The following is a 26,657-nucleotide window of genomic DNA, read 5'->3' as shown; positions in this document are numbered from 1 at the left end:
CCAATACAGCTGTTTCCTGGCTATAAACTCCCACAGACAGTGCCGAGTGAGCTGGTGCCTTGTTGTGATGCAAGAGCTCCTTGGGGACCATTTTTGCACACACCTTTCTCATGCCAAGATTTTCAGTTATAATTTTCCTAACTGTTTCTCTATCTATGTTTACTTGGTCTGCTATGCTTCTCACAGTCGGCTGTCAATTTTGACACACAATTCGATGAATTTGTGCAATGTTTTCATCAGTTCTGCTCATTACTGGATGCCCTGACTTCTGTTCGTCAGTGATGTGTTCTCTCCCCTCAGAAAAACGTTTATTCATTTGTACACTGCCATTTTCTTCACAGCATTATCCCCAGAAACTTGGACTAACAAGTCCCTGATTTCACTTCCATTCTTGCCAAGTTTAACGAGAAATTTAATGTTTGTTCATTGCTCTAATTCAAGTTCAGACATTCTCACGACGGCAAACACGCAACAACAATAATGAACACCACTCAGCAAGACACCGCCACATGTTGAGACGAACACAGCTGTGAGACACTGATATACCAAGGTTATGAAACCTTACCGAGCTGTTTGTACAGTGCTGCCAATGTAAGTGCATGGTGGTGCGTTCGCGAACTTAATTGTCAGAACTTGTTTATACCGGGGGTGCCAAAAAATGTATACAACTGGACACTTTGGTCAACATTGCTCAAGCAGTAGTTTGACATAGTCAGAAGGATCTGGATGCTGATGGTAACCACTCTGAGCACCTCTTGTAATTGCAGAAGGCAAATGTGACTTGCATTCATCTGTTGTTATTTATATATATTGAGTATTACAATTTTAATATTTTTTCCTTTCTTAAAATATATTTTCTCTCTCTCTCTCTCTCTCTCTCTCTATATATATATATATATATATATATATATATATATGTGTGTATATATCCTGAGTTCTAATAAGTCCCTGATACTAACCACAAGATTTTGGGCAAGCCGCTTGATTTACTTTCCATGCCTCTCAATTGGTTCAATTATAGGATTAGTTAATCTAATTATTACTACTTATCTAAATACTTCTAAGATTTCTTTTTTGTAAATATTCCATGATTATTTGATTTAAATATATAGCACAAGATGTCCTGGAATGACAGGATGGATCCCTTTTGTAATCTACTAGATGAATAGATTTGCCATGTTAAAAAAAGCACTATATTTTTTTATTGCGTTTTTCCTCTTTCTCTAGAAACAGTGGTATAGATTCACCTTTAAGAGAGAGCAACGCCTGTGTTTTTGGATCAGAGGAGTAGATTGATGACGGTTTTGGTTTTGCAAAAGGAAACTAGATCCCAATCTAAAATGGAAAGCTTGAAACGAGCAAAGCTAAAGAGTCTGGATAATAAAGTAATAGCAGAATAACATCTCTGCAAATAGTAAAACTAAATTTATTTTATCTAATCTTTAGGATTTGAGACCATGGTACTACAGTAGACAAATTTTATATAAGACCTAGGGGGAAATGTTGGCAGCCCAGGGCATAATCTGAGAAGAGGAAAACAAAAGAATATGGTTAGATTCTGTGTTCAGATATATCTAAAGTTTTAAGACTGTTTCATACATAGTAATTTATATGTATTATACCTAAGTCTACAGTCCATCTTATTAAATAATGTAATTTGGACTTTTCTTAAATAGTGGGAAATTGAGACAATGGTTTGTGTCCATACAAGTGGCATGTCAGTCAAAGGGACAACAGTTGTTACCAGAAGGAACACTATCATCAGAGAGATAAAAGTGATATGCAAATTAAAATCTAAAATCAGGCATATGGCAACAACAACAAGAAAGCTCCAGGCCCAGGAGGTAACACTGATAAATTCTACCAAACAGTAAAAGAATTAATAGTGATCCTTCAAAAACTTTCCAAAAGTAAGAGTATGATGCCCTTCTTCACTCATTCTATGCGGCCAGTCTTACTCTGTGTCTTAGTCAGCTCTGGCTGCTGTAACAAAATACCCTAGACGGGGTAGATTACAAACAATAGAAATTCATTTCTCACAGTTCTGGAGGCTGGAAGTCCCAGGTCAGAGGGCCAGCTTAGTTGGGTTCTCCTGATATCCTGCTTTCAACTTACACACCACCCATTTCTCATTGTATCCTCACAGGGCAGAAAGCAGAGAAAGGAAGCAAGGTCTCTAGCGACTCTTACGAAGGGCACTAATCCCATTCATGTGGGCTCCACTCTCCTGACTTCATCTACTCCTAATTATCTCCCAAATGCTCCACCTCCTAATACCATCACACAAGGGGGTAGTGCTTCAATATGTGAGTTTGGGCGGGGTGGGGCAACATTTAGTCCATAACATCCTTATCCAAAAGCCAGACGAACACATCACAAGAAAACTACAAACAAATATCCTCTTTGAATATTTGTTAAAAAAAAAAAAAAGTCACATACTAAATAGTAGCAAACCAAATTCAGGAAAAATTTAGAATGATTATATACCATGACCGAGTGCAATGTAACCCCAAACCCAAGGTTGTTTTAATATCCATCAATAAAGCAGGGTGATATAGCACGTTGAATGAATGTCACCCCAATAAATTTAATTTAAAAAAGAACAACAGCCATATCTCAATAGATGCAGGAAAAAATATCTGACAAAACCCAATAACTTTTCATAATAAATCACTAAACTTCCAGCCTTATTTACTGCATTCTTCTTAAGACTGAAATCAAAATGAATTCCACTCTATTCCATGCACATTTTTGTGCAATTCTGCCCTCCTTTATGTCCAAACACAGGGGCAAGACCAGGCAAATTATGACAAGATGTTAGCAGTTCTATTTCCCAAGCACACCCCGATGGCCAGATACCCAGGAATTGGGACACAATAAGCAAAATTAGCTCACCAATACTCTAAAAACTCAAAGCTAGATTCCAACCACACACATTTGAGACATAGTACTATATACCCTGAACTCAAACTGCTTGATTAGAATAAATTGCATTTAACAATTTTATATTTAAGAGGATTCTTTAACTACTCTAGGAAACATTCTAGTGACTTAGTGACCAAAGAATGAAAGATTTGACTCCATTTTTTGTTTGTTTCACCTGCAGAGGCCTTGACTGAAATTACGAATGGGGGTTTTTCCTCAGAGGTTCCTTACCAAGAGTTCACAACAAGAAGGCTCAGAGGGTGGTGAAAAAACGTAAATACATCTGCCCTTTTCAAAATTATCAATAAGAATGAGGTGATAAAATAAACCCTAATTTTTTAATAAAGTTATTTTAAAATCCTATAGCTTCATTTTTTCCATCTACTCTATCATTTTAAAATAAAGCATTCTTTAAAATGAAAATCTCAGATTGTGATGAAGAACTAGGTACGCGTTATTTAGAAGACTCAGAAATTCTGACAACTGAGTGAATTCATGATAAACAGGTTAGAAAGGTCTGAAATATGACTGCACATCTAAAATACATATACCCATTTAAAAAAGTAACATACTCATAGGCCTTCCTTTTACATGCACAACAAAGCATCAGCGTGGGTTTACAATGAAAGATTAGGAAATTCCCAAATGATTTCTTGGATATCAGTGTACATGGAGGAAAGCATTAGATGCTGGTCTCCCAGACATTTCCACACAGAAATTCCTGAACTAAGGCTTTGTGACCCAAAGTTAACAGGCTATTTGCCTTCCCTTACTACCAGCTGTATAATTTCAACAACTGAACTGGCTGGCTAAACAAGCATTACCACACAGCTGCAAAACCCTACAGAAACTGTAGACAGGCTATTAAGCTATGATTTATGAAGTCGGCTTTTGTTCAACCAAGTGATTAGAATTTAATAAGTTGGCCTACTTAGCTCTGAATTAGACACAACCAGTCAGAAGAAAAATACGTATGAGAAATAAGCTTCTGAGAAGATCCGTGTCTCATATCATAATAGGCCATTTTATTCAATTATCAAAGAATTCTTCAAAGTTCAGTGATAGGCGCTCCAGGGACTAGAAGATGGTGTAAAATGTAGGCGTTGCCCGCAGGAGGCTTACATAGTCTAATATGTGAACCAGATTTGTCCACCTACATTACAGGGCCTCATGGAGACACAAATACAATACTGTGGAAGTCAGATTTGGGCAAAGATACTGCCAGCTAGGTAGTTAAGAGAAGGCTTCCACACATACAGAAAAGTAGCACTTAGCTTGTCTTTGATGACGTGTAGTGTTTGGATATAAAAAGGGGGCAAAATTGCAGAAAAATGTACATGGAATAGAATGTAATTCACTTAAATTAAAGTCTTAAGAAGAGTGAGGTAAATAAGGCTGGAAGTAGGAAACGGGTCAGATAATAAATAGCACAAATGTGATCTCTGAGCTGTGAATACAGCAATTTGTGAAGAATAGTTCTAATTAGACTCAGTTAACCAAATTTTTACCAAGTGCCTACTATGTGCCAGACATAGAGAATTAGGGCTTAGAGAAACACATGAGGCAAAGAAAGCAAACAGGGGCAGCTGGATGGCTCAGTTGGTTAGAGTGTGAGCTCTGGACGGGGTTGCTGGTTCGATTCCCACCTGGGCCAGTGAGCTGCACCCGCCACTAGATTGAAGGACAACGACTTGGAGATGATGGGCCCTGGAGAAACACACTGTTCCCCAATATTCCCCAATAAAAGAAAAAAGAAAAAAAGAAAAAGAGAGCAAACAATAGACAACTGTAATAGTCAAACTATAAGTCAATGAGTGCCAGACGAGGATGATTACTACAGAAGTGAAAGGTGACAAGAGCGGGTACCTCATCTGTCTTGCACAATTTTGTGTCTTCTGTTCTCAGAATAGTGACTGACACATAGTAGATATTCAATCAATACTTGTAAATGAGTAAATTAATTAATAAATTAAAAAACAAATGAACCACAGAGGTCTGTGTCAGGGTGAGTCGGGGAATGAAGACTCCTTTAACAAAGTTGGAAAAGAAACTCATTTGAATGAAGAGGACAAAAGTTGTGGATAAGGTATCTTCTGAAGAAACACATGTGATGAAAATCCTAAGAACTTGTCCACTTATCAAGGGCTCATGGCAGCCTGTACTTAAGATTTAGATAAACACTAAATGTTTTGGCACTGCCTCGTATCTTTAACAAATGACAAATGATTCATGAAAATAATCAAAACCATCTCCCCAACGATAGCTGCCAAAATCGAGGATGGTCATTGTCAACGAGAAGACCAGATAGAGAGAAGTAATTACACTGTAAATCAGAGTTAATATGAAGCAGCATTGAAGATTGATTTGTGAATGAAAATTAAATTTTACCACAACAACAAAAGAAAACCTAATCTATGTGTTAACCAAGAGACAAGAGAACCATATGCTTTTCTGGCCCACCGGCCCCATGGCGGGAAGATGCTAAACAAGGAATCAGGTTACAGCAACAGAAGGGCAATATACTTGCTTTGACTCTGTTCCCAGATATCTGCCTTTATGAAAGTGTCATTTTTAGGATTAAATGTGTAATGTAAATAGTACAACAGAGGACTGCTTAGTTGATACACAAACAAGTAAAAGTCCTTAATATAATGACTGAAATCACAGCTCGATTCCAATCCCATTCATTTTAGCATTCTACGCCCACGACAATATGTATGAGGTCTGTCAATTAAGTTTGTGAACTTGCCGCCGTGCACTTACATTGGCAACTCGGTGTCATAACCTTGGTATATCAGTGTCTCACAGCTGTGTTCGTCTCAACAGGTGGCGGTGTCTTGCTGAGCGGTGTTCATTATTGTTGTTGCGTGTTTGCCGTCGTGAGAATGTCTGAGCTTAAATTAGAGCAATGAACAAACATTAAATTTCTTGTTAAACTTGGCAAGAATGGAAGTGAAATCAGCGACCTATTAGTCCAAGTTTCTTGGGATAATGCCATGAAGAAAACGGCAGTGTACAAATGGATTAAACGTTTATGCGAGGGGAGAGAACGCGTCACTGATGAGGAGAGGTCAGGGCGGCCAGTAACGAGCAGAACTGATGAAAACATTGCAAAAATTCGTCGAATTGTGTGTCAGAATCATCAGCTGACTGTGAGAAGCATACCATGCTTCCTCGAAAATAAGAGCTAGCTGGACAATCAGCTCTAATGCATCTTTTGGAGTAACCATTAATATAAGATTGGGTCTTATTTTCCTATAATATAATATAATATAATATAATATAATATAATATAATATAATATAATATAATATAATATAATACAATACAATAATATAAATACAATCCCAGGTCTTATATTAATTTTTGCTCCAAAAGACACATTAGAGCTGAATGTCTGGCTGAGTCTTATTTTCAGGGAAACACAGTAGCAGACCAAGTAAACATCAATAGAGAAACAGTTAGAAAAACCTTAACTGAAAATCTTGGCATTAAGAAAGGTGTGTGCAAAAATGGTCCCAAAAGAGCTCACTGATGACCAGAAGTAAAGGAGACGTGAAACTTGCCAAGACCTTTTGGAGAGGCAAGATGATGTTTTGGGCCGTGTTATCACTGGTGATGAAACATGGGTGTACCAATACGACCCTGAAACAAAGCATCAAAGTGCACAGTGGAAGTCAGCCAATTAATTCTCCACGACCAAAAAAAGTTCCATCAGTCCAAATCAAGAGTCAAAACGATGCTGCTAACCTTTTTTGACATCAGAAGGATTATTCATTATGAATTTATACCAATTGGGCAAACAGTTAACCAAATTTACTATTCGGAAGGGCTGAAAAGACTGTGTGAAAAAGACGAAAACGACCTGAACTTTTCACCAACAATTCATGGCTCTTGCATCACGACAATGCACCAGCTCTCAGGGCACTGTCGTGAGGGAGTTTTTAGCCAGTAAACAAATAACTGTATCAGAACACCCTCCCTGCTCACCTGATCTGGCCCCCAATGACTTCTTCCTTTACACGAAGATAAAGGAAATAGTGAAAGGAAGGCATTTTGATGACATTCAGGACATCAAGGGTAATATAACGACAGCTCTGATGGCCATTCCAGAAAGAGTTCCAAAGTTGCTTTGAAGGGTGGATTAGGCACTGGCATCAGTGCATAGCTTCCCAAAGGGAGTACTTCGAAGGTGACCATAGTGATATTCAGCAGTGAGGTATGTAGCACTTTTTCTAGGATGAGTTCACGAACTTCATTATCAGACCTTGTACATGTGTACTGACTGTCTTGTTACCTAATCATAAATGAATTTCCATCAATTCTAAGTTATTTTTGCTCTTTATGTATTTATTTGTCAATAATCATTTATTTTTCTATTTATTTATCATGTATTTAGTTATTAAGGAAGGAGAGGGTAGAAGAAATTGAATTGTTGCTGATTTGGGAAACTTTCAGTTTCCTTGTGTATTTCAACCAGGTCAAAGTAAATTTCAGAATTTGCTCCTGAATATACAAGACGATAAATAATGAGAATTCTTTTGTCCTCTTCAGATTGGAAGAAAGGTTTAAAATTAAGGGTAACACAACTCTTCATAAAAAAAATCCTTTCCCTTGGGAATCGGAATCATTCATTTCCTCTCCTTGGACGTTTACGTGATAATGTGACAGACACAGTTTACAAATACCTTCATTCATTCAATCATTCACTCATCCAGTATTTATTTTGAAGGTACTGTGTCAGTTACTGTTCTATGAGGTGGGGGAAAGACAATCCAAACCAATCCCCCTTCCTCGTGCATTCCAGAAAAAAAGAAACGGAAAATCAATGAATTAGTATTATGTCAGATTATAATAAACTACAATAAAGCAAAGTTAAGTCAGAGTACAGGTATAGATCACGATGGAGGGCCTCGGTAATTTAGATATTCTTTTCATAATTGATTTTAATTTATGATTTTTCATGGTTTTCTATTTGTAAAGGAAACGATTTCACGAAAAAAATGACAAATATAATGTATGCAGACTGTGCTGGTTCAGTTACCTAAACTTATCTGATGACTATTATTCCACTAAGCGATTTGTTATGTGACAAAACTGTTCACAGCAATAAGTTGCTTTTAATATTTTATACGCATAATCAGCATGAATCTTTGTGATAAGTCATTCAGATTCTGTACTCTCAAGATTAATAGATAATTTTATCATACCTGATTACATTTCTAGGCAGGAAAAAGTGGATATTTTAAAGAAATAATATCCAGCCTACTTACTTGAAATTCTTCAATGGATTGATGATTATATTGCACACTGAATGCTCTGTTCATTAAATAATCCTTTTCTTAGTTTCCTTCACATTTTTAAGAAAAAAACGTCTAGCCTGATCAATCAAATTGCTGGCTTTAAAAACAAATCCTGATATAGTCTCTGCCCTGCATCCAAACTTCTTATTTGTAGTATCCTCTAAAATGTTTCTCTTAATTTTCCCCACCTACCTGTCCATGTCACTGTCACTCTAACTCATCGTCCCTCTCCTTGAATAATTGAATAATGTCTTAAATTAGTTGTATCTCTTTCTTTCTCTCCTTACATATTCACCTTTCCCAAGGGGGGCTAGATTCATTTTCCCAAAATATGTCACAGATCATATTTCTCTCCTCTCAAAATCTTTAATGGTTCCTCAGTGCTCATAGAGTTATTGGAATTTCTCCAACAGCAATTATGTATTATGTATTATATTACTAGACAGCCTATGTTACAGAAGGAGCTCTCAGCCAATGAGGGTCACTGTGCTTGCCCTCAACTCAAGTGACAATTGATAATCTGTTTTACTGTAGTGGAAACTTTCTTTCCTTTTTAGTATCTTATGAACACCTGTTAATAATATTGTACGTCAACTATAATTAGAATTTTTTTCATTTTTCTAAAATGAAAGAAAACTCAACTGCAAAGTCAAACAGAATGCAAAAACAAAAAAACATGTATTAGAACAGAAAAAAGTTCTTATATTGAATAATCTAAGTATCATCCTTAAGAAGACAGACAATGAAGAAGAAAACAAAACCAAATAAAGTAGAAGAAAAGAGATAATAAAGGGGGGGAAAAATCAATAAAGTAGGCAAAAATGTGCACAGAAGAAAATCGGCAACACCAAAAGTTAATTCTTGGGAAAGACCAACACAATTGATAAACCCTTCATAAGAATGCTTAAGAAAAACGGAGAAGGAAAGAATCACCAATGTTAGCAATTAAAATAAAAAAAAACCATTACAGTTTCTATAGACAATAAAAATAAAACTATATTATATTAGTCCCTGTATGAAAATAAATTTGAAAATTTATATTTAAAAAATACATTCCTAGAAAAACACAACAAACCAAAACTAACCAAAAAAGACATCGAAAATGCAAGGCTAAGATGACTTCACCAGTGAATTTTCTAATCTGTTACAGAAGTAATAACATGGAAATTACATACATTATTCCAGAGAATAGAAAAGAAATGCTATCCAAATTCATTTAATGAAGTGACAATTACTCTGATACAACATTTTATAAGGATATGACAAAAAAGAAAATCACAGGGCAGTCCCTCTCATAAACATAGATGCAAAAATCCTAAATAAAATAGTAGCATATGAAATACAGTGTTATGAAAGGGATAAAATGCATTTTGTCCAAAGTAGAGTTATTGTAGGAAGGTAAATCTATTTAATATTTGAATATCAATCAAAGAAAACCACATTAACATAAAAAAGAGGAAAATTATATGATCATACCACCATATGCAGAAAAACATATTAGAATTCAATACTCATTCATGAAAAAATACTCTTAACAAACTAAGAATTTTAAAACATCTTTAAAATTATAAAATACCTACAAAGTCCTTCAGCAAAAGTCATACATTATAGTGAATTATTAAAAGTGTTTCCTCACGAGGTCAGGAATGAGACAAGGCTGTCCACACTTGCCACATCCACTCAGCATTATACCAGAAATTCTGGACAGTGCAATATGAAAAAAAAAAGAGAGAAAAAGAAATCTGGAATAGAACAAAGCTGTCATTATTGTCAGAGGTCATGATTGTGTAATTGAAAACTCAAATGAATCAACAAATTATTAAAAATAATAGGTAAATTTTGCTAAATTACTAGATTTAAGGTTAACATAAAAATATTTTTTGTTTCTTTATACTGGAACCAAAAACCAGAATTCTTAAAATACCATTAAAAATAGCATAAAAAAACAAGTATCTGGGAATAAATTTAACAAAAGATATGACTGACCTCTATACAGAAAACAATGAAATAGTACTAAGAGAATACTTTCAAAAGCCTAAGTAAGTATCGAGGTATATCATGTTTATCAATTGGAAGACTCCAAATGTCATTTCCACAAATTGATCTACAGATGCAGTGCAATTTGAATCAAAGTCCCCTTGAAAATGACTGCAAAATTGACAAGCTAATTCTACAATTTATATGGAAATACAATGGGACAAAGACAGCCAAGATGATCTTAAAAGACTATAAAAGGACTCACATTATTGTTTATAAAGATATATTTTAAAACTAGAGTAACTAATAGAGTATGCATTTGCCTTAGACAAATAGGACAAAAAGGAGAAACCAGATATACACACACACACACACACACACACACACACATGCACACGCACACACAGGCACTTGATTTATGACAAAGATATCACTGCAAATCAGTGGGAAAGGTATTGTTTTTCCAAATAATAGTTCTGGGTCAATTTGATATGTACATTCAAAAAAATATACCGTTAGTCTTACCTAAGGCCGTACACAAACAGCAATTCCATATAGTTTCCAGTTTGAAAAGTAAAACAGTAAGTCTTCTAAGAAAATAAAAACCTCTAGGAAGTTATCTTTGTGACCTTGAGGTGTGCAAGATTTCTTTATCAACATTAGAAATACTACCAATACAAGATAATATTCATAAATTGAACTCTATGAAAAGTTATCAATGAGTATAAAAATGAAAACTATAGCATTGGAAATGATATCTGCAACAAATATACCTGACAAAGGCTTCATGTACAGAATACACAAAGAACTCTTACAACTCAATACAAATTAAACAACAGAAAAATGGACAAATGAATTGAACAGGCATTATATAAGAAACAATATTCAGATTGACAATAAACATATGGAAAGCTACTCAACATCATGTTACCAATAAAATGCAAATTAAAATGACAATGAGCTATGATTATACACTGATTAGAATGGTTAGAATTGAAAAGACAGGCAATATAAACTGTTAGCAACAATATAAAGCAATGAGAATTCTCATGCACTGCTGAAGTATGTTAACTGGCATAAGAACTTCGGAAAACTTTGTTAGTATCTATTGAAGATATACTATGATCTGGAAATTGTTTTCCTAAGTGTATAGCCAAAAGGAATGTGTGTACATGTGTACCAAGATATAGTAGTGCAAATACAACAGTTTGCACTAATCAACTTTTTTGTTTGGGCACCTGAAATCCTTATTAGCTCATTGCTCTTCACCATAAAGAAGACTTAACAGCACATGAACAGTGAAAACATTATTGTTCATACTAGCCCCAAGCTGGATACAACCCAAGTGGGGAAATATGTTATAGTAATCCAGGGACTACTATAGAGCAATGAAAAATAAATGAATACATGCTACATGGAAAATATGGGTGAATCTTAGAATATAAAAGTGAGCAAAGAAAGGTAAGACAAGTAGTAAATATTGTATGAATATGTAAATATATATATATGTCAAAAGTAGTCTGTGATGTTAACCACCAAGTTTCTTTGAGGGAAGGTTGGAAACTATTGGCTAAGAAAGGTAGGAAGGGATCTTACAGGGTTCTGGTAGTATTCTATTTCTTGATCTCAGTCATGCAGCAGATAACACAGGGGGACTTGGATGGGCATATTACCAGTATGGATTCTTATATGTGCCCCACAAATTCTTACATGAGGGCTAGTTTGTAGAAAAATTCAGGAGCTCCAAGGGGAGAATGTCTACTGGTTGTAAGGTTTTGTTTTTCCTTTTTTTGGAAGTATATTGCAAAAGACCCCTGAGATATATTTTCAAATTTCAAACATAGCTCTGATAAATGGCATTACTGAGAGTGTTCCCCATTGAAGATTAACAACAAGTAAAATTTTTTCTAACACTGAGGATCACAATACCTTTTAGCCTCTCCATCCCATATTAATAAAGAGCGCCAGATTATTCCGTTATGACAAACATAGGTTACACAGAAATGATAATTTTTAAATTAAAACATAATTTTGAATTGCATTGTTTATTTAAAAAGTGAAGCATGCTACAGCCATTACGAAAAACAGCATGGAATCCCTCCAAAAATTAAAAATAGAACTACCATCTGAGCCATCAATCCCACTTCTGGGACTATATCCAAAGGAAATGGAATCAATATCTCGAAGAGTTAACTATCCTCCCATGTTCACTGCAGCATTCTTCACAATAGCCAAGATATGGAAATAACCTAAGTGGAATATACATTTTATATCCTTATAGAAGTCCCAATAACTCAAGCCATAAAAATCAGGATTTTCTTATTGTTCTGAATATTTGTGCTTAGCAAGCAATTATATTTATAAGGAAAATTAATAGCAGAGATGCATTCATTCTTTTAAACAATATTTGGACCACCATCTTCATGCATGTTAAGATTACTTAATTCCCACAACAACCTAGTGAGGTAGGTTTTATTATCACAAGTGTGTGAATATGGAAATTCAGAGAGCGCTTTAGTGACTTCCTCAAAATCGAATAGCTGCAGCGTGAATAGAAAAATTGCAGAGCCTGCTTTCATCTCTCTGGCTTCAGAGACCATATTCTTACCACCATGGTGTACTCCCTGTCTTTGTTCTAAGAGTAAATAAAACAGAGGAATAGCTCAGGAATAGGTGAGCAGGGAAAGATTCCCAGAGTAGGTGGCTCAACGGGGGTACTTAAAGGAAGAGTGGGAGGATAAGCCAAATCAGGAACTAAGGAAAGAAAGATCCACCTACATAGAGACATTAAGTTGTTCAAGAGTCTGTTACATCCATAAAATACAAGTAGTATATGACTGTGTTCTTCCAAAATTAACATGTTGAAAACCTACTCACCAATGTGTCACTATTAGATGGTGGAGCCTTTGGGAGGTAATTAGAATGTGATGAGGTCATAAAGGTGGACCCCTCATGAATGGAATTCCCCTTTTAATAGTCATCAGCGTTCTTTCTTCCTTGGCTCTGCTCTCCACCACGTAAGAATGCAAGGAGAAGTCAGCAGTCTGAAAGAAGAGGGTCTCACCAGGACTTCCAGCGTCCAAGACTGTGATAAATAAATTTCTCTTGTTTGTAAGCCCCCTCATTCAATGCTATATTTGTTACAGCGCCCCAAACAGACTAAGACATACGTATCATAGAATTTAGGGTGAAAGGGGAGGCATTTGATTTAAGGCAGGGACTGTATCATAAAGAACCAAGGGTCCATATTAAGGGCTTTTAATTTCGCCCTGATGGTGGTTTAAAAAAAAACCACAAAAAAACACACACAAATTCAGAAATTCACTTAGGTGATCAGCACAATAAATGATGCCATGCTCTTTCAATAATTAGGACATTGAATGCCTTTAAAAATTCTGAGATAATACTACTCTATCAAAATCTTGACCAATCTTCCCAGTATAGATACCACTCTTTGCCACTCATCCTCTCCAGCGTGCTGGCCGAGCCCCAGCTATCTGCGTACCCCACGCCTAAAATAAACATGGAACATTACAAACAACTCCACTGGCAATTATCACTTAAAATTTATGATCAATAATTTTAGATTGGGCCTTAATGCTTTCAAGTAATTCTATTAGTCTTTTTTCAGTCTGTTCTTTCTCCCACTGTTCTAGAGTACTCTTCCAAACTTTTCCCCCTCTCTTCAAAATTCCAACACCTCCTCTCCAGTTCTCACTCTCAGCTGATAATTCTGCTTCCTATTTCACCAGGGATGTTGAAGAATTAGAAAAGAATTTCCAAATGCTCCCACCATCCACATCTCGCCACCTACCTACATCTGTGCCTATACAGTCTGTGCCAAATCTCTCCAGCAATTGTTCCCTCTTTCTTCTACAGAAGCAATTTGCTCTCTCTAATGGACCATTCTAATCAGCATTAAAAGAAACAGACCATTTCTCCAAAATAAAAATAAGCCCTTTGTAAGTCCATTTGTCTTCTATTTGCATCTCTTCTCCTTTTTTATTCACAGCAAAACAATTTAAAATATTGTGTAGAATGTATGCTCAATCTCTTCCTTCTCATACTCTTGAGAACCCACTCCAGTTGGGCATTTTCATCCACTCACTTACTAGATGACCTCTTCCAATGTTGTGTTTTTACCAGGCAAAAGCTAATAACTTCCAAATATTACCTCCAGTGCTCTCTCCTGTTCTGTAGACTGACATATATCAAACTACATCCTTAATATCGCCACTTGGATGTCTAATAGACCATTTAAACTTAATATGCCCCAAAGTCCCTGATATTCCTCTCAAATGAAATCCTTTGCTGTGTTCTTCAATTCAAATAGTGGCAAATCATCAAGTTGTTCAGGCCGAAAAACTGTTCAGTCATCCTTGACTTCACTCCCTCTCTCACGTCTAATCTTGCAGGAAATTTTGTTGACTTTAACTTCAGAATATATCTAAGATACAATCATTCATCACCACCTGTAATTGTACCACACTAGTTCAAGGCAACAAACATCATTTCTTATTTGGATTATTGCAATAGCCTCCAAATTTATCCTCTTGCCTTTGTCCTTGAATCTTTCACTTTATACTCAACACAATAGCTAGAGTAATACTGTTCATTGTAAGGCAGAATACGTTATCTCTCAAATCAAAATCCTGCAAAAGTATCTGATTTCCCATAATGCAATCTACTAAATTCTATAAGAGCCTATTGGTCTCCATTTACCTCGCCAACCTCATCTCCAACAACTCTTGCCATCCCTCACTACTCTTCATCCATACTCACATTCTGACTATTCTTTCACCCACCGCACTGAGGAGGTCCAAACCTAAGTGTTCTCACACTTTTTGTTCCCTTTTATATAATTTTCTTCCCCCGGATATCTGTATGGCAATCTCTCTCACTTCATTCAGTTCTGTATTCAAAGGTCACCTGCTGAGGTCTTCTTGCTTCTAGTTGGGATATAGAAATTTGTATTTAAAAATGTGGCATTCAATCTAACAACTGTAAAACTACAGATAAGCTACAAAATCATAGGTAAAAAGAAGAAACAAAAGTAAGCAAGAAAGCAAACAAAATATCAGAAAGCTGAGGATACAAGAAACCTAAATGTACTAAATACCAGAAAAGGAAAAGCCATTCATGGGAGAGAAGAGATCCATGAATGTTTTTATCCAAGGTAAAGTGGTGGAGATAAACTATTTGCCATTGACTGGGATTAAAAACAAACAAAAAAAAAAAAACAAACTCCAAAAAATTAATTACCTCACAATGCCTACACATTGGATGAAGTGATAGATTAGAATGCCCAGGAGCTCTCAAAACAGAGTGAGATTGCATCCATCTGCCAAATCTTTCCCAAGAGTCTTCATTTACTGCACAAGAGTACTTTTACAAAAGCTAGGGTAATGGCAGGGTTGCTGAGAGATATCCCTTCTAGGTATTCTACTTCCTCATAAATTGTATGTAAGGCAATTGCCTTCCTGAAGACTACTGGCCAGGCAACAGAGCAGAGAGTGATATCCTTGGATGCAGAATGCTTGGAGCGGAAATAGAAAGCAAAGAGAGCTCTGCAGTTACCCTAAATGCTGGCAGCCATGTTGGAGAGACGAGAAAGATCTCCCCCAGTCTGGAAAGCACAAAGAGGAATAAACCATATTCATGGATAGAAAAATCCAACATTATTGAAATATTCATCTCCCTGAATGTATCCATAGATTCAATATAATCCCTATAAAAGTTCCAGCAGAGATTTTTGAATAAATTGAAAAGGTGATTCAACCTTTCCTTAGAAATACAAAGGACCTAGAATAACCATAATAATTTGAAAAAGAACAAAATGAGGAAATCACCTGATTTCAAGACTTACTATAAAGCTTCAGTAATCAAGACATTGCAGTACTGGTGCAAGGACAGAAATATAAGTCAATGGAACAGAACAGAGGGTATAGAAAGTGATCCAAATGAACAACGCATGCTTAATCAATGCACCAAGTCATTTTAATGAGAAGAAAATCTTTTTAGCAAATTTTCCTGGAACAAATGATTATCTGTGTGGAAAAAGTAAACCTTGACATTACACCATTACATCACAGCCCTAAATATAAATTTAAGAATCATGAAGCTTCTAAAAGAAAACATAAAACACCTTTTTGGCCTTCATGTAGGTAAGACTGCTTGACAAGTTTAAAATGCACTAGACATAAGAAAATATTTACATAAACGGGCTTCCTCAAGTTTAAATTTTCGATTCAACAAAAAACACAACAAAATGAATAGGCAAACCCTGGGCTGAGAAAGATAGTACGGTAGTACCCCCACCCATCTGTGTTTTTGCTATCCATGGTTTCAGTTACCCACAGTCAACCACAGTTCAAAAATACTAAATGGAAAATTCCAGACAGAAATAATTCATAAATTTTATATCATGCATCATTCTGAGTAGCACAATGAAATCTCATGCCATCCCACTCTGGCCCACCCAGAATGTGAATCATCCCTTTGTCCAGCATATTCACACTGTACATACAGCAAAATAAGATATTTTGAGAGAGAAGCCACATTCATATAACTTTTATTCCAGTATCTTGTTATAATTGTACTGTTTTATTTTTAGTTATTATTGCTAATCTCTTACTGTGCCTCATTTATGAATTAAACTTTATCACAGGTATGTATGTATAGGAAAAAACATAGTATATATAGGATTCGGTACTATCCAGTTTCAGGCATCCACTGGGAGTCTTGGAACGTATTCTCCCACAGGTAAGGGGGGGATTGCTATATATACAGCAGGTGCCAAGAAATGTATACACATTTTAAGAAAGGAAAACTGTATTAAAATTGTAATGCTCAATATATACCGATAACAAAAGATGAATACAAGTCACGTGTGACTTCTGCAATGACAAGAGGTGCTCAGAGTGGTTACCATCAGCGTCCAGACACTTCTGCTTATGAAGAACTACTACTTGAGCAACGTTGACCAAAGTGTCCACTTATATACATTTTTTGGCACCCCTGGTATATTTGAAAAATTTATTTAAATATATAAAGAACTTCCAGAAATCAATAGTAAAAAATAAAATACAATATAAAATGAGCAAATGATGAACGGATACGGTTTTTAAACAAATGGACAAATAAGCACAGACAAAGGCATTCAACTTCATTACTCACAAGGGCAATATAAACTAAAACCACAAGGAAATGTCACTGGATACTCACTAACATGGGTATAATAAAAATTACACGCAGTACCAAATATTTGTGAGGATATGGAACCAATGGAACTCTCATGCATTGCTGGTGAAGCTGTAAAACAACAATTTTGGAAAACGATTCAGTAGTTTCTTTTAAGAAGTTAAATACACATATACCCCTATGACACGGCAATTTCACTTGTAAGTATTTTCCCAAGAGAAATGAAAGTAAGTGTCTACAAAACAAAATTATTTACCATGACCAAGGCAGTCTTATATATAAAGCCTAAAATTCAAACAATCCAAATTACCAACAGGATAGCGAATTTAAAGAATTATGAAAAACGAATGTTGGAGGCTATCCAGCCATATGAAGTAAACTACCAATGCTTGCACAACTTGGATGAATCCTACCAACGTTATAGTGAGCAAAAAGAGCCAGGCAAACACACATGCATGTGTTTTTGTGCACGCACACACACACCACAAATAAAGGCTGTACAATTTCACCAAGATGAAGTCAAAAACAGGCAAATCTAAGCTCGAGTGATAGAAATCGGAAGAGTGGTGGCTTATGGGGCTTGGGGGAAAGGATTTACTGGCACTAGACAAGACACATTTTATGGGTACTTGGAAATGTTCTATATCTCTTTTCAGGCACCGGTAGCACTGAGCATATACTTGTACAACTGTCAAACTTCCTAACTACCAAAAACTTAAGAGCTATACATTTTATGACTTGTAAGGTAAACCTCAATCAAGTCAACCTCTATTGTTTTTCCTTGAACAACGTATTTAACATTTCAACGTCAGTACTTCTTATCCCTTTTCCCCAATTATTTCCTTAACCCTTACCCCCTCTAGACTTACACAGAGGGTGCCAAAAAAATGTTTACACATTTTAAGAAAGAAAAAAACTGTATTAAAATTGTAATACTCAATATATACCGATCAAAACATGAATACAAGTCAGGTTTGACTTCTGCAATGACAAGAGGTGCTCAAAGTGGTTCCCATCAGCGTCCAGACACTTCTGATTATGGCGAACTGCTGCTTGAGCAACGTTGACCAAAGTGTCCACTTGTAGACATTTTTTTGGCAACCCCCGTATGTAATTATTTGTTTATTTTCTATCCTCCCCCTGAATGTCCACTTCCTGAGGTGATACAGCTTTGTCTGTTTTGTTCATTTATATCTACAAGCCTACAACATTGCCTGACACAGAGTAGGGGCTCAATAAATATTTGTTGAATAACTGGATGGGTTCTAAATAAATTGAAATTTATTAAACTATATCCATTCAGTGACTCTATAGTGTTATTCCTCTGTAGCCCAAGAATAGGGGCACTTGGAGATGCCCAGGTAAAGGGCCTAGTGTTTGACTTTTCTTTGGCACATGTTGAAAGCATAGCCTGCATTTTATTTTCCTGATGGAAATGGCTGCAATATTTTTAAGCATCAATATCGCGGAATGACATAACTACTAAACATTTATCTGGCAGTGAACTTTGGTTGAAGGACATACATCAAAATTATGGGGTCAATTAATGAAAAAGAAGTCAAATTACCCCATGTTATATTGAATAAACTAACAATTATAATTAACATTTAATTATTCAAATAATGAGTTTGCAAATGCTAATGTGAGATGTGCCTAAGGCCCCAGAGAAAATCAGTGATTAGCATTTACACCAGCTGATGTGTCTGAATGAGAGAAGTGCGGGGAGGGAGACCCAGGGACAGTTTCCTTCGAAGTTTCCTTTTGATAGATGTGAATGCAGTGGGGCTCTGAGCCCAGAAGGGAGAGAATAACTGCATATTTTCATATGGGTACCAATACGGAAGTGGTTCATGATGCCCCTAACAGAGTCCTTGGCAGTAAATCACAAATTTTTCTTATAAGAAGCACTCATAATTCTGCCATCCAGGGTTTACACCATTATTAACATGTTCGTGTATTTCCTGTCGGTCTTTCCTTGTAGGAATTTTTAATAAAAATAAATATAAACATGCAATCATATGTACAATACTGATCATAATTTTAATAGTCTAATTTTTTCACTTAGTGTAACTTCATCTTTTTCTCTTGTTTTCCTTCATACTTTAAAAAACTATGTGCTGGGAGGTATAACATATAAATGCAACTTTATGTTCAGCTTAGGATTCAAAGCAGGCCTCAAGATCACGAGCATTCCTTTTTCATACATATTTCATTTTTATAACACACCCAGAAGGGTGAGAGGGACTCCGGACAACACTGAACGGGATTATTCTGGAATACATGGATTCTTCAAAGGGATCATATTTGCTTCCTCTCGATCTCTTTTCTTGTGAGTAATAATACTACTGATGATGTTACAAATCCAACCAATCAACATTGCCAATGATTCTGTATTAATACAAAGAGCATTTCTGTGGGATACCCATGCTGAGAACACAATCGAATCCCCACTCCATACACACAAAGTAACAAAACCCTTCAATAACAGTGGAATTGAAACGAGGAATCTAATAGGCTTTGCTTGGCAGGGTAAGTTTCTTCCTTTATATGATTCATCCCAGGAGTGCCAAAAAATATATACACATTTTAAGAGATGTTATCCATGTATTACTTTTCAAAGTTGAATTGAATTACGGTAGCAATGTGTAGTACGACGTTCGCTCAAAAGTTGGCGCTAATGAAATGAATGCTACCGTCACCATGGGACAGGCAGCACAGTCAAAGAAAATGGTGCAAGCATGGTTGTGGTTCAAGGAGTGCAAGACCATTTGAAAGTGGTATCTGAAATTTGAGAATGTTGTGGAAGAACAACGACAATGGAGGCGTGAGCATGCAACAGAATTTCCAACACGCCTAACAATTGCACATATTCGTGATAAGTTTGAGACGCACGGTACTGCATGTGATGTTCACAAGGGAAGATATGGGAGGCCTCGCACAGCTACACGTCCTGCTTCTTCTGCTGTGGGGTTGGAACAGTTTACACGCTCGCCACAGAGGTCTACCTAACAACGTGCACATAAGACAGGAGTTTGCAGCATAACAATCATACAACGCATTCTTAAAACAGCAAAATGCAAAGTTTCATCCCAAGATTATTACATGTATTCTTCTATGAGGGATCTCCGTATCACGGTGCCTCTACAGAAACAATTAGGCTTCCAGTTTCTCCTACACAACCTTTATCTTAAATCTTGACAACTGCAATATACGATTCTTCCAATATCCCAAAATTTCTCAATTCCTTGACTTTCTCTCACCCAATGATCTAGTTTTCCACACAACCTCACTCACTCACTTCCATGTATCCCAAACGCAGTCAAAACCAACAATTGCAATTTCACTATAATCCAATTTCACTTGCAACCATTTCGCATCTTTCCGGGTTATTTCCGTTAGTACCTTGATTCCAACAAACTTCAACCTCCATTTTTTCATATGAGTCTTTTTATGTTTATTGTGCCTCTCTTTACACAGCTTTGTTCATTCAGTCTTATGGTAAATCACAAAATGACTACCTCACACCCTCCCTACTTACCCCTCTCTTTAATCATAGTCCTCTACACTAAATCTACAAAACTAGTTAAGTCAAACTCTCTTCTTACAAAAGTGCAGGAGAATATGGTTGGAGAGAGATCTCTGCTGACTGGCCTCACTTTACATTCACGTGCATTAATCTCAGGTAAGTCTTTAATGCTGTCAAGTAATTCTACTACATTTCCTACTCCATTCTTTCCCAACTCTCTGAGAAGACTGTATTTTTTCTCTCTTCAAAACTCCCAATGGCACCTCTCCCACCCTTACTCCCAGATAACTGCTTCTTCCTATTACACTAATGATGAAGTGGTCAGAAATTTCAAAAAATAAAAAGTTAGATAAAATGCTTAGAAAAAAAATAGGAGAGAGATTCCACAAACCCCCACCACCTGCCTATATCTGTGCCTATATATTCTATCATGCAAAATTTAAAAATCACCTCTTCTTTTTTTTTTTTTTTTTTTTACAAGAGAACAAATCCACTTTATTTACTTTTCAGTAAGTTTAAATCCTTGAGGGGTACAGCATTACACGGATTCTGTGTCCTATGGCTTTAGCAGGAAGGTTGCTTCGGAATTTGGCACGAACCATACCACTGTTTCCATGAGCACGAGTTACCTTTCCCCAGATTACTCTGGTTTTGTTCGGTTTGCCACCAGGAGTTACTGTGTTATTCTTTGCCTTGTACACATACGCACATCTCTTGCCTAGATAGAATTCAGTTTCATCTCGAGCATAAACACCTTCAATTTTAAGAAGAGCTGTGTGCTCTCTCTGGTTCCGGAGACCCCGCTTATAGCCAGCAAAAATGGCTTTGGACCACAACCTTCCAGACATATTTGTCGTTTTAGAAGTCCTGTTCCCAGCAGGCCCCCAAATTTCAGCAGCAGGAAAACCACTCAAAAAATCACCTCTTCTTAACCAACATTTTCTGTAGCACTCTTCTCTTCCATGAATCCCTAATCATATATACACATACACACACACACACACACACACACATATGTGTGTATATATATATATATATGTGTGTGTATATATATATATATATACACATACACATATGTCTGTGTATACACCCCCAGCATAATCATGACTTCAGTGCAGAAGTCTTAACACATACAAAAGTGCACTGCTGATCGTCCAGTCAAACCTGCTACAGCCAGTTTTCCTCACCTCAGTTTACGGTAATGTTGTCCTTTTTAATTGCTATAGCTATAAAGCTCAGAGTCATCTTTGATTTGCCTACTTTTCTCCCACTCCATGTCAGCTTCTCAGTGAATTCTGGTGTTATGGATTGAATTGTGTCCAACCCAAAAAAGATACGTTGAAATCCTAACTCCCAGTACCTAAGAATGTGACATTATTTGGAAATGATTCATTGCAGAGGTAATTAGTTAAGAGGAGGCCACATTGGAGTCGCGCTGACAATCCAAAATAGCTGATTTCCGTATAAAAAAGAAGCCCCCGTAAAGACAGAGACATACAAGGACGATGATATGTGAGAATGAAGGCTGAAATTGGAGTTATGTAGCTACAGGTCAGGGAAAGCCAAAGATTTCCAGCAAACCACCGGAAGCTAGGATGAGGCAAGAAAGAATCCCCTGCTGGTTTCAGAGAGAGCGTGGCCTTGCTGACACCTTCAGTCTGAACTTCTAGCCTCCAGAACGGTGAGAACATAAATTCTATTGTTTTAAGCCTCTTAGTTTGTACTACTCTGTTACAGCAGCTCTAAAAAAACTAATATACTGGGTATCTCTACATTCAAAATACATCTATAATCCAGTCACCTTTCACCCTCTCTACTGCTATCTCCCTATTCTAACAGGTCTTGTATGAACATGTTTAATGACATTAATATATTCCTGGAAACCTTTCTTTTATGTGACAAGGCACTAAATTTTTAAAGAACATGAATTTTAATACCAAATAATTATGAATTCCATGTCAGCCAACAATATCTAACCATCGCAGAAAGAAAAAATAAGTTAAACAATGAAAACCACGTTTAAATAAGCAACCCATACAAATTTTAATTTAGATTACTGTGTTTATACATAAGTGCAATGCAGTGACATTTTGTTGTACTCACCAAGGGAAGAAGGACTTGACAGTGGATGGTGGTTGTTGGAGAAGGAGAGAAACAGTGGAGAAAGGTCAGGTGAACAACTTTTAGGCAGCCATTCAGTATCTCATACCAAGTAGGGTGAGTCAACGCTAAGGAAAAGTCAATGTAATAGTTTGTTTCCCCATCTTTTCAAGCGTCTTTGTTCTACACATGTTTGACTTAATGCCTAGACCTGTCCTTATTCTTTCTTTTTTCTGCACTATTTTCTTGGCCAACTTTTCAACCATTTGGGAGTTTGTAGTATTCTTGCACTTAAATTGCATTAAAAAACAAAATGATAGCATAGAAAAACACCTTAGGGCAAAATAAAGGTTGAACATGAGAGCACTTTTAATTCCATGGAAAGATCTAATGTGTGCAGCCGACTAAAGAGCCGTAAAAGACGCTGTTTCTTTATCCCATTCATAGGATGTACCGACTCCAAGAAAAACTTTTGGCGTTTTTCCAAATACAGCACTTGACTCAAATGTGTTCCATATTTTCTGACTAGAAACTACTGGGTTGAGTAAAGGAGATAGATGTCTTTACCTGAAAATTTAAGGGCAAAAGAGCATTTCGTATAACGTATTTATTTAATGTGTTTTTGGTGAAATGCCTTTCTGGCCTCACTTCACCACCCACCCTAAAAAAAACTCATCTGAAAAGGAAATATATGTTTTTAAGGGGTTTTATGGCAAAATCATGAACTGACTGGGCGTTATATGAGTAAAGTCTGTTTTGTACAGACACTTACATCCCGTGACTCTACATAAGACTCTTTTTGACAAGGTCTTGCATTATAACTCGACCCTGCAACGTTTTATATCTCTTAGGACTTCCCTATGCTAGCCAATAGCTGGTTCTTTCAGCAGTAGGTACAGTCCATTTTAGAGAAGAACTAGATAAGATCAGGGGTACTTCAAACCCTGGCTCCTTGTCTTCTTACCACTTTAAGGAAAGTTCAGTCACACTCAATGCAGCCAAGATCATAGGTATCAAGTCTTCGAATATTGGGCTCTACTTACAATAAAATACATCAACTCATTTGAGGGAGGACAGTAGCTCTGGTCCCATGCTCTCCTGGGCAACCCGTCCTTACTGAGTCCTTACTGATAGAGTTGTCAGATTGAGAAAATAAAAATACACGATGCCCAGCTAAATGTGACTTTCAGAGAAACATCAAATATTGGGACATGCAATAAATGAATACGATATTTGGCATACACTTTTACTAAAAAAAAAAAAAATTGTTACTTACCTGATATTCAAATTTAACTAAGTATGCTTTATTTTATCTAGCAACCCTATTACTAGAGAATGTGGCATCTATTAAAGAATCACATTTTATGATAGTTCACTAGAGACTGCCAAACTACGTCAGTTATCCCTCATATGACTTCCATGAGGCACACAATCCCCAATCCCCCAAGGTTCTGTAAGGATGCCGTTCACTCAACATACATTGACAAGAATGTGGAGATCCCTTACTAAGTGCTGGGTACTAGGAACCCAAGAAAAATAAAGCCCACTCCCCACAGCCTGGAGGAGCTCACCCTCCAAAGGAGGAGGGAGACATGTAAACAGATACTTACAAAACAGTGTGCTCAGAATAGCAGCATTAACAGATCCTGTGAAAGCATGCGAGAAAAAAAAAGTAGTACATAACAAATTATTTCTGAAACCATAACTAAGATTTTTCTGAGTTTACAAAAGTCTGTAATAATAAGAGAAACAGATGCATCTGAGTTTTCTGTGAATGATATGCACATCTAATTGTTAAAGTACCTCTTTGAATCTTTAAATGCTGGGATATTGCTGGAAGACTCAGGCCCTTGACTGAAGAAAATGACATTCGCCTGTGTTCAAGACAGATGGTTTAGGCCTCTTTAATCCGTGCAATCTATCTAAATATATCGTTCTTCTCAGTGTCTATGCGCATTGCTGGTTTATGGTCCTTGGTTGGAATGTTAGCCAAGTCATTCTGTGCAAAAAAGAAACTGCGTAGGCTAAAGCTTGGATGAGCTCACTAGAAATGACTTTCTATTTTAGGTTTCCAAGCGACTGTGGTTTGGGGATCACAAAATAAGATGGCTTTGTCTTTGGTCATGGCTTGTATACGTTTTGCATACAGAAAAAAAAATACAGAAGATCGTTTAGACAATAGGTGGAGAGAAGTGGAAAGAGCTATGAAAGAGGTCCACTGAAATAGTTTTTACTCTTAATGGTTACCTGGCAGTAAAACCTTGACATGATCAAGCCCACTTACCTCATTATTTTCACATATTATATGTGAAATCACATATTATCATTTATCTTAATACTTGGAATTACATTTCCTTATTTTGGTATTATATAAATACAGATAAGCTAAGATAATCTATGCACTACTACTGTTCCAAAGATCTCACAACAAACATGTTAAAATTATAGCAACAAACACATCTAAGTGCAGTTGCATTACTTTTTGTTTCCAGTAACATGAAACCTTGGATAATTAACAACTGATATTCATAGAGTTTCTATTATGAGTCGGGGATCAGATTCCAGCATTTTCATCAATCATAGTTAACAGGGTCAAAATAAGCTTCCTCATCATGCATTCCACAAAACAAAAGCAGTGTCACGCTAATCAGGTAAGTCAGTCTTTTGTGCACTTGCATTCTCTGTCTCTCACTCTCTTTGTCCTTCTGTGTAATTCTTCTAACAAAGGTACTCATGTCACAAGGGATCACTGAAAGGGTCACAGAAATCAATTTGGCACTAACTCCCACTTGCAATGGAGGAAATCCTTAGAGACACCGGTGCTTGCATGCAGGCACATCCCAAGTTGCCAGGAAACATTCACTACCTATGAACAGGTAACAGGTAACATCCTTAAAGGGATGACAATAAAATGACCTGCATACTCAATTCACATACCTAAATGTCAAGGTCTGCAAAGTCTATCTCTCCCCTTCTCCTTATTTTGACTCAGAAATCAGGCTCCAATCTTGATGAGGCACTCTCTTATCACAACTGCACTGGGGGACCAGTGTGATTGTTGCGATTAAGTACATCACCTGAATCCTAAATAAAAATGATTCTCTCTGTGCGGGTTTATTTGAAGAAAACAGCTCTTTGAGTGACTTTAAAATTGATATAGATATTTGTGGTCACAGGCTGACCTCCTTTCTGGTACTTTTCTGCTTTGTGAATCCTGTTTTTCTATTCTGGACATACGAAGCATGGTCAAACACATCAAATGCCAAGAAAACAATTTCAAATGTTTAACATCAGAGAGACAGGAGCAAATTTAGTTTTTAAATCGTTAACAATATTCAAGAAAAATATTACTGTATTATGTTTGATGAACTAATTACCTCATTCAACAAATGTTGATCTAATGCCTACTAAAGTGTCAGACATATAATAGAATCAAAAGAGTGGACAAAATAGACAAAGGTTATGTGGTTAATACAGGCAACACTGAAGGGGACAAATCATTTAACTCAAAGTCAGGATTCTAAAACACTGTTTTACTATAGCAGTCAAATAGTTTGATGAGTATAATTAATGTTCTGAGTACCTAAAATGTGCCTGTGATTGACCAGATGGGACAGAAGATATTA

General features: G+C 36.4%; 1 protein-coding gene across 1 annotated transcript; it reads right to left on the bottom strand.

Moving 5' to 3' along the window:
* Positions 1 to 21,407: 21,407 nt before the first annotated feature.
* On the bottom strand, positions 21,408 to 21,824 carry LOC117025647 (60S ribosomal protein L35a). The gene has a single exon (XM_033111604.1). The coding sequence runs from the start codon at positions 21,777 to 21,779 to the stop codon at positions 21,447 to 21,449; it is 333 nt and encodes a 110-aa protein (XP_032967495.1). The 5' UTR covers positions 21,780 to 21,824; the 3' UTR covers positions 21,408 to 21,446.
* Positions 21,825 to 26,657: the final 4,833 nt, after the last annotated feature.

Source organism: Rhinolophus ferrumequinum, chromosome X (genome assembly GCF_004115265.2).
Source record: "Rhinolophus ferrumequinum isolate MPI-CBG mRhiFer1 chromosome X, mRhiFer1_v1.p, whole genome shotgun sequence".
Taxonomy (NCBI): Eukaryota; Metazoa; Chordata; class Mammalia; order Chiroptera; family Rhinolophidae; genus Rhinolophus; species Rhinolophus ferrumequinum.
The sequence above is the reverse complement of the archived record's forward strand: the minus strand, read 5'-3'. Positions and strand labels throughout refer to the sequence as shown.